Source organism: Vollenhovia emeryi, unplaced genomic scaffold (assembly GCF_000949405.1).
Source record: "Vollenhovia emeryi isolate VEMERY1.0 unplaced genomic scaffold, V.emery_V1.0 DF939136.1, whole genome shotgun sequence".
Taxonomy (NCBI): domain Eukaryota; kingdom Metazoa; phylum Arthropoda; class Insecta; order Hymenoptera; family Formicidae; genus Vollenhovia; species Vollenhovia emeryi.
Window position 1 is genome coordinate 892,902 of NW_011967230.1, and position 9,322 is coordinate 902,223.

Genomic DNA, 9,322 nt, shown 5'->3' on the forward strand with positions numbered 1-9,322 from the left:
CTCTCTCTCTCTCTCTCTCTCTCTCTCTCTCTCGCTCGCTCGCTCGCTCGCTCGCATTAAAAATACATTTTACACAAGTATACAGTTTGAAGTCTAATTGCAAGTTTCGAAAAATGTAATACAAACTTTCATCGAAGCTCGCGATATGAGTGAAAATGATAAGTACGAAAGCATCACATAAATTCGGGTATACAAATAAAAAAATTGATTCCGTTTATTCGAAGTAAAAGCTATGCCTCATAATATTGCATATAAACTTTCCTATAAAAATGTATGTACATCCGTAAGTTACGCAAAATGTCATTCCGACTCGAAACTTTCGAATATACTCGTACTTCGAATAAGATTTGTATTAGAGACCTCCAAAGGTGGATAAATAAGCAATCGAGGAACATTATCGCGTTAGATACTGCGGAACGATCTAAAAACTATGCTTGTCCATCGAGATTACTTCGTTACTGCTGAAGAAAACGAGCCAAACGACCTGCGTCTCTACGAGGGCTATCGGCGAATCCGAGGCACCCTGTATATTCCCCATGGACACGAAGGAACCGAGGAAGATAGTTGGTGATCGATCAATCGATGGATTGAGAAGTGTGAGTGGCGTACGGGGTCCAAAGTTCCGCGCGGCTATGCGAAATGCATAGCGCGACTCGTCTAGCGAGCGTTTATGATCCAAATTGCGCGAGGCCCTAACGGTACCGCGAGGCACGCGATTATTGTTAGGATCAACTGCGCATTATCGTAAGGTGCTTTGCATTCTCGCGATGGAGCCGCGACGTTCGACGATTACCGATCCCCGTCGTGACCTCCCGCGGAAGATCGTGCCCCCCGCGCCACGAGGACAAAGGTGAAGCGAGGTGTGGAAATCATTAATCGAGCGTGAAGACATTTGGAATAGCGATGTGTCACACAGCGACCGATCTTCGCGTTTAACGAGCTCACGTCGCGCTTTTGTTCCGCGCGTTTAATCTTGTAAAAATGCAAGAGTAAACTGAAGAAATGCGTCGCACATATGAACTTTATAATGTACAACAGCGGACAAAATGGTTGCGACACTTCTTTTTCTTGATAATAATCCGAATCGTAGTAACGGCTGTCAATAAAACAACTATTAAGGTAGGGAGAAAGGGCCAATGCGAGCCAACCGCAGGTGTCCGTGTGAAATTATTAAAAAAAAATGTGGAATTTTTAAATCAATTTATAAAAAAATCCAAACGTTTCGACCCTTTCTCAGTACGGGAATTCTGTAACTTGTTATCGAGATTTTTCGGTAACGTTAACTAGGAACAGCCAATGAAAATCTGCGTCTTTCTCGAAGATCGTTCTCGCCATTGGCTGTCGCTAGTTAACGATACCGAAAGGCATCGATTACAAGTTAAAGAATTCCCGTACAGGTCATCCTCAGTAAAGCTGGGATCAAAAAATAATACATGGCCTTACAAAAACCTTAATGTAAAATTTTTGTATTTGCGAATAAGAACAGTAAATTTATTACCTGAATAGAACAAATAAGATACGGCGCTTAAAGGACTAATTTTTCTTAATAAGTTTGGGCACGTGCTTTTAGATTCAGGTTTACGTTCCGAAATATTTTCTCTGAGGAAACTTTTACTCGAGAAATTGATCGGAAACGCTCAAAACGGCTTCGGAATGTGACCATCGAATAAAATATTCCTCGGAGAAGAAGATTTTGGAACGTAAACCTGAATCTAAATGTACGTTCCTAAACTCACTAAAAAAAAATTGTCGCAACCATTCTGTCCATCACTGTACATTTAGTGCCATACTTGTAATGTTTTAAACTATTTATATATTTAAAAAAACTTTCAAATAGCATCGTACATGCGTTTTCGTCGTGTTTTAAATTAACTGTGGCATTGTACGTGTTTTTAAATAGACACCTAAAGCAATCATTTCGAGATTTTCATTAACTCATCTGTCGTATTAAATGCACTCACCGTAGAGGTACGCATTCTCGAAATTGAGACTGGATACCAGTGCCGCAAGATCTGGAACACTCGCTCCAAGAGCTCCACGTACCCCAAGTCCCTCTTATCCTGTTGTCATGGTTGATACCGAACAGCGTTCGTTCTTGTAACATGTGATACACCTGGAGAAATCAACAGTATTCCGTCAGTCGTGAATTTACGTTTCTTATTTTAATAATGACGATATAGCTGTACTTCATTCGTCGATTATTTTCCAAAATCTGGCTCACTCTTTGATATAAAATTTATACATTCGGATGGTTTTAACAAACATATTTCTAACAAGCATTTGTAGGCTTATTGAAATCTTGAAATCTTCACAGAAAAAAAGGAATATTCTTCTTTTGAAAATATGTTTTGTTTCAACGTGAAAATCTTGAAATGTGAGATTATATTGCGTTAAAAGAAGAAAAACTTACCCGAATGAAACAATTTTAGTATATTGATACTTCAATCAAGAAAAATGTATGCTTATTATTTAAGAATAATTGTCTTGAATGGATAGGAAACAATATTGGATAAAAAATAACATTTTCAAATCGAAGATTATAAAAATTAAAATGATTGTACTGTCAAAATACTTATATGACGATAGTATTTAAATAAGACTGTAATATTGTTGAAACGTAAGATTATAATCTTACTTACTTAATAATTATTAAATGCTTCTAAAAAGATTGCAGATTGTTGCATATATACAAAACAACGAACGCGTTAATTTGAGTACATGAGAGTTGATCCGACACTTATGTTTCTAAGCTTTTAGTTAGTCGCCTCTCTGATGCCACTCTTTAGAACAGATAACTGCGCGAAGAGAGAACTATTACAGTAAAAAAGAAAAAGAAGGAAGGAAAGAAAAGTATCGAGGCAGGTAACTGGATGGTAATTAAACGATGAGCCAGATAGTACGCGCGTCTGGTATTCTGCTCCTGTTAATCACACGCCGGCATCATAGAGTACAAACTGTTTGTTCGGTAATTAATATCGCCACCGCGAACGAGATTCCAATTAGATCGCCTGCGTTTCGGTATCGCGGACTCTTGTCGTGATTAATTAAAGGAAGGATCGATTACCGTATTGCACACACGGCGTTGAATTTACGGCGTTCGATCTATCTCCGCGCACCACGGGCTACCCGTTGCATTAACTTCTGCCGGAAGTTCTCCAAGGTAGCGTCGTTCTATCGGCAAGAGAGCCACGACGTTCTCACGTAAAGATTTCCCGCGCTTCATACTTCAGCGTCCGATCCTCCCTTCGATCGCGCGCGTCTAATTAATCAAACGCGCGAGTCCCGCATCTCCCTTACGCTCCTTTGCGCGCAACATCCCGAGTCTGGAATACAAATCGTCGATTTCGCCGAACCTGCCGCGAGACGAATAACAACCGTTAAATCTTGAGAGACCTTTCAAACGCGACTTTTGTTCTACCCCACGTCTGTCGGCTCTGCGCGTCGCTCAGGATCCGCCTCCACTCTTTAACGAACCGATAAAGATTTTAGAGCTTAGAACGGGCGAATTACGCAAATTTCGCTTCCGCGCGCCTCCGTTAACGGCGAATTTGGAATTCGAACCAAGAGCCCTTAGTTATTACTGTTTCCTTTTTGCAAGTCGTTAACCCTAAGAGCAGCAGACTAATACTTCCTTAATGCCTGGCATTAACTTCGGAACGTTAATCACAGCGCTTATGTACGGGCCCTGTGCAAAGAAGGAAAGACATACTTCGCGTTGGATATACATGAGGAGACGTTTACAGTACACGGAATAATGAGACCTCATCGAGAATAAATTCATGCGACAATACTTCACGGGGAGAAAGGAAGCGGATTTCGCGTACCTTCCAGTCGTCGCGTGGAGTCTCTAAAATATTCTTCGGGAATCAACATTAGACTGTTTATTGCGGTCAATATTGCCATATGCCTCGGTGGTCGAATTGGCTGAGACGCCCGTCTAGCGAGAAGGAGGTCCAGATTCCAGCCCTGGCTGAGGTGTTATTTTTTCGCAGTAAATTTAGAATAAAATATTTAGACACTAACACCCTGTCGCGGTTCTTGGTCCTTTATTCCTTCGGATTTGTGTTTATCAGATTTGAGCCATGCGAATTTGACTAATTCTTTAAAATATTACTTCCAAAAACAATCTTTTTTATATCGCATAAACCCGAAAACATGTTAAACATTAGACACACTAGACACATTAAAGTGAACAGGACCGATAAAAGTGCAAATCAATTAAGAAATGTCAATTATCGGCCGGACCTACTTCTTCGTAGCTTAATGTGTAAATTTTTATATACTTGAACAAAAGTATTTCTTCTCGACGTAAAGTGACTTTTTACACTGCGATCTCTTGAGACTCTAAGCGACGACTCGAGATACGAAAAATAGCGCGACGATTAAAGGGTTAAATACTATACCGATCTGTCGACAAGAAGACAAGAGTCCGGTTGTGAGCCAATCTAGTTGGATTCCTCCGATACTTTGCCAGGACTTGTTTGAATAGAAAACCAAAGTGTGATTATAAAAATATAGCATATGTAATAATAAAAAAATAACATTGCGCGTAATTTGTGCTTGAAAGAAAAGTTTCGAGAAGAACCGGCGATGAAATGATAAGAAAAATCGCGGCCGCAAAATTCGCCGAGAGCCGCGTGACGCGTCTCGAATTCTCCTCATCCTAATAATATCGGTTTCTCGACAAAGCAATTCCGGAAATCCCGAGTCGAATATTTTGGCTTCAGTTTAGCCTCGTATAATTTTTAAATTGAGAGCAACGAGGTCGAACGCAAGGTCTTTGCGTCGAAGAAAATATACTGAATTTTTTACCTCAGATAGACCTGAAAAGAATCGCTATTTCCCTTTTAGCAGTAAAGAGGCCAATGCGAGTGTAATCGACAGAGGTTCTTGGGTCTAAGAGGTTTCAAGGAGAGCGAAATATTTTATTACATTCTCTTTGAGGGTTAGAACGAGGTTAAACACAATTTTTTTTCCTCGTCTGAGCCTCAAATTGGAGTGTCAAGCGGACTCCGAGGTCCAAATGAAGACGGAATAGAATAATTGAGGCCCATCCCGGAACCAAATGCTCGACTCGGGACGCGTGCCGATCGCCTTGGAGAGGCGACCTTGGGCGTCGACGTAGGCTCGCGATGAGGGTCGCAGGTGTGACTTCGGGCGGCCGGGAATGCGCGCCGCGCCGTTTTCTAGGCCGCCGCCCGTCTGTTCTCGCGTCGCCCGTGACGCCGCGCGACGCTTTCCAGAGCAAACGGGCTCTTAAATGTAATTATAAAGTGGCGACGGCAGTGGTTGCACAGCGGCCGCGGGACCGTGTTTACGTTCGCTCTCCGCGCGGCCTCGCTCCCGGCGCGCTCTCCGCACGCCAGCGTAATTTAGGGACCTCCTCTCGCCGTCAATTAATTACCCTCACTCGGCGTAGTGCCACCCGGTATGGCGGCCACGCGTAATTGCGTATTAACTCCCGCAAGTGGATCGAATTAATATGCATCGCGCGCGCCGACGAGGACCGGGTCCGGTGTCGGGGAGGCGAGCGCGAGATCGAATCGAGCTTGTCGCGAGCGTGATTATTTGTTGTGAGGCTCGATGACATCGACTCCGAGTGAAAGCCGCTAACTGGCATAACTAGCTCGTCGTTGAACGTATACATGCGTGCCGTCACACGGAACCGATTCCTCCGTGTCGTTTGTCATTTAAGGTGGTTCCTGCATATAAACCGACCAAAAGTAGAAAAAATGGAAATTTAAGTACGCTGTAGTCGTAAATTTTATCTGTCGGTACGCGAAATTTCAGACCCGGTCGCCGATAAAATAAAATTAAGAAAAAATCTTAAAGTTGTATTTTTTTAACATCCCAGTAAACACCAAGTAACAGTTACATAACATCAATATTATAATTTCCTACTCGACAAGATAAATGTAATATAACACCCATGTTATATTACATTTACATTGTTAAGTGGAAAATTATAATATCGATATTATGTAAGTATTACTTGGTGTTCACTGGGATCGGGGTTATGGATCGCTCGCAGAAGCACGGAAGCTTGAGGGTTAATATTAATTATTTTAGAGAAAAAGTAAATCTTAACAAAAAACGAGAGATAAGCATAATAAATGTCACAAAGATTCAAATGTGCTATTAAGTATATGAGGTCACCGACCTCTGCAAGCAAATACTTATTAGTAAAGTCAAAAGTACAATGTTTTGAGGAAATTTGACAGTTCTTTGAGACTTGACAATATCACATATTTTTAAATGTTCTTAAATCTGCATATATAACCCAGCGTATCAATGCATTTGATCAATAATGCATTAGGTGATATAGTTTTTTTATGAAAAAAGTTGTATGAATTTATAAAAATCAAAGGAGTCTCACCAAAGCACCTACACTAACCGCTCCTTCGTGCAGAAGCCACCTTAATAAAATTAAGTTGTCCTTGAAACAACTTGCTCAATTCGTGAAGATCGCGAGAGTACTACTTTTTCCCGGTGTAATTAAATGAAAATAAAATGTTACTTAATTCGCATTGTACACGGGGAGATTTGTCTTTTCAAATTTACCCTGAAAATCGTGTAATCGTGGGACAACGTGGCATTTTGACGAATTTTATGAGTCTTTAAATTTTATCACACATTTTATATATACTAGCAATAAGTATATTTACTGGGAAAATGTATGGTAAAATTTCCAAAAACTCTCATACAATTCTTCGAACCGCCATGTTGTCCCACGATTACATGATCTTCGGGATAAATTTTGAGAGAAAATTCGTGTAGTGAAGATGACACAAAGGTGTCGAAGCGTCTACATTATAGAATATTAACGATATTAAAGATTCAACTCACGCAACAATCAATTGCGTTTTGTTCTCTCATCGCTCACATTTTTTCTTATTGCTTGAAATAAAAATACTCTTGTATTCCTCGGAAATACCCGCTAGCGGTTACAATTCCCATAGCGGAAAAAATGTCTACAAAAACCTACAAAAAAATTTATTTGAAATAGAAACTTGTAGAAATTTTTATATCTTCGTTGAAACATTAATTTTTTGTAAAAATATTTACGAAATAGTATTACGAATTACAATGTTCTCAAGAAATTATTGCAAGTAGTACTTCCTGAAAATGTACAATTTTGTAAAAATTAGTACAAAACTTTACTAGTTGTAAAAATTTGAGAAACAACAAAATCTTAAAGAATTAAAACATCTGCTTACTTGTAGAATATTACAAAAATTAACAAACGTGCTCCAACTCTAGCATTTTTATGTTGATTTTTATAACACTTTTTACATTTACGTAGAGTCTCTTAGATTCTGGCAGTTGTATTTAATTCTTTTGTACAATTTTGTAGAATTATTTCCGGCAGGGTTGTGAAAGAAAATGCAATCTTCTCGATGAAGACTTACTTCTATGGGATACTTGTCGGGCATATGGGAGGACGAGACGCCGGCCGTGCTCAGCATCATCAGGGCTAGAATCGATCTGCAACAGAGATAGAAGCGGACGTATAAATCCATTGTGTAAATACGATCGATGAGCGCAATGGTGAGAGCGCGAGCTACACTTTCGTGGCCGAAAACCGTTCGCGCCGAGCGGGGCGTTTACTCTTTTATCGTCAGTTATCGTCAGCAGCATCGGCCGTTCGCCTGCTTTCATTGAGGCAGAAATTTCAAGAATGCGATCTTAATCTTCATTGAACAACTAACGCGCGCTTTCGCAGATGCGCGATGATAATGAATTGAAGAAGCCGACGATGCCAGCGATAAACCCTATTTAATCCTTTGCGCCCCGATACATTTTTCCTCTCGCCGAAAATATATCTGATCGACAAATGAACTTGTGATAAATCTAGTAAAAACAATTGTTTACAATGTGCACAATTCAACGGAGCTCTTTTCCCCCTTTCCTCTAATTACAATATTTTGATTCTTGGATCAACGAAAAATATCTCGAGTGCAGCATCATTTGTCCTGAAAAAAAAAGTGCGATTTGCGTAATGTCTACAACACGGTTAAGATATCGCGCAGCCGAGACGGCAGAAAGCGCGTATTTCTCGTTGACAGGCCTCGGACAACATGTTGCTTCCGTTGGCGTAATCATTAATGCAGCTTGACCACGGAGATTGTAGATCCTGGCAATCGATACAGCCGATTCGCGTCGACTTATCTCGGCTCGATCGAGCTACACCATACGCACGTCCCAATTTTTCCCCACCGTGTTTATACAGCCGCGCTTTCTCGCCGCGTGCATCCTGAGATCGAGCCCGACATGCAATCTCAGCATCCGCTGCTACGCGGGATAACGATTGCGCACCGATCGCGATCCCCCGGAAACCGCATTTTTCCGCCCGGCGAATTAGCTTAGGAACGTTCGCGGATTTACAAACACACTGCGCGCGAGACGGAAGGGACAAAGAAACGTCATCGAAATCGCAATATATACCTAGTATCTAATTAACATTCAACGATAGATGGGACGTGAGATGCGTTGACTTGGGGACAAACGTTCGGTACGTATGTCAACGGAGCTACGCCTCAATTCCTTTCCTGCCAATTTAGAGAGAACGAGAAGCGAAGGCGGAGAAGCGCAGGCCTGAGTGACGTTGCCAACGAAGAAACTGCACGTACGTACAACGGCGAGGCGCGCAGATGCGCTTTTACGCGCAAGAACCGCGACCGACTTGTCGCTTCTCCACGCTTAATTATTCATAAGCGCTAAATGGCGCCCGCGAGCTGGGAAACATATACCGACAAATAGAAAATGCATACGGCGATGATAGGCCGCGGCGCGCGCAGACGAGCTCTGATGCGCGTAAGTGCCCAGCCACCGTATCATCTTCTCGCGGAAATTACTCAAAAGCGCGCGAGCTTTAAAGATGTTGGGAGGAGGCAGCGAAGCGACGCAAAACGCAGATGGCGATACCCTTTGATGCATCGAGGGCGTCGTACCGTTCTGAGTTGAATGCAGTCAAAAAGTGGCGATGAGAGTTCTTTAAGTCGAAGGAGAATCTGCCGCTTCAATGTTTGACTCGAATATCTTACAATTCTAGACGTGAAGGCGCTCTCGACGCCGAAATTAACAAAAGATTAATTACAGACGTGTATATTATTATAACGTCTCTTTGAAACGAAAACCATCCGCTCTCGAGGGATCTTTCGTTTATAGTTTTGTACGAGACAAATTCATGTACAATCCGTAATTAACCTGAATCATATATCAAATTTAATTATTTCCAACAGAGACGAATTAAAGATGACATTTGTCATACAGTGCTTAAAAATATTTTCCTGCTTCACGAGAATTTTTATCTCTCGTAAAG

General features: G+C 41.4%; 1 protein-coding gene across 2 annotated transcripts in view; it reads right to left on the reverse strand.

Annotated features, from left to right (window-relative positions):
- The window catches only part of LOC105567566 (thrombospondin type-1 domain-containing protein 4-like), a 104,674-nt gene that overhangs the window by 19,643 nt on the left and 75,709 nt on the right, over nucleotides 1–9,322 (reverse strand). For both annotated transcript variants that reach the window (XM_012022512.1, XM_012022513.1), the window contains exons 3-4: nucleotides 7,410–7,485; nucleotides 1,962–2,113 (exon numbers count right to left, since the gene is read on the reverse strand). In XM_012022512.1, the coding sequence (XP_011877902.1) occupies nucleotides 1,962–2,113; nucleotides 7,410–7,485 (228 nt within the window). The remainder of the gene's footprint in view (nucleotides 1–1,961; nucleotides 2,114–7,409; nucleotides 7,486–9,322) is intronic.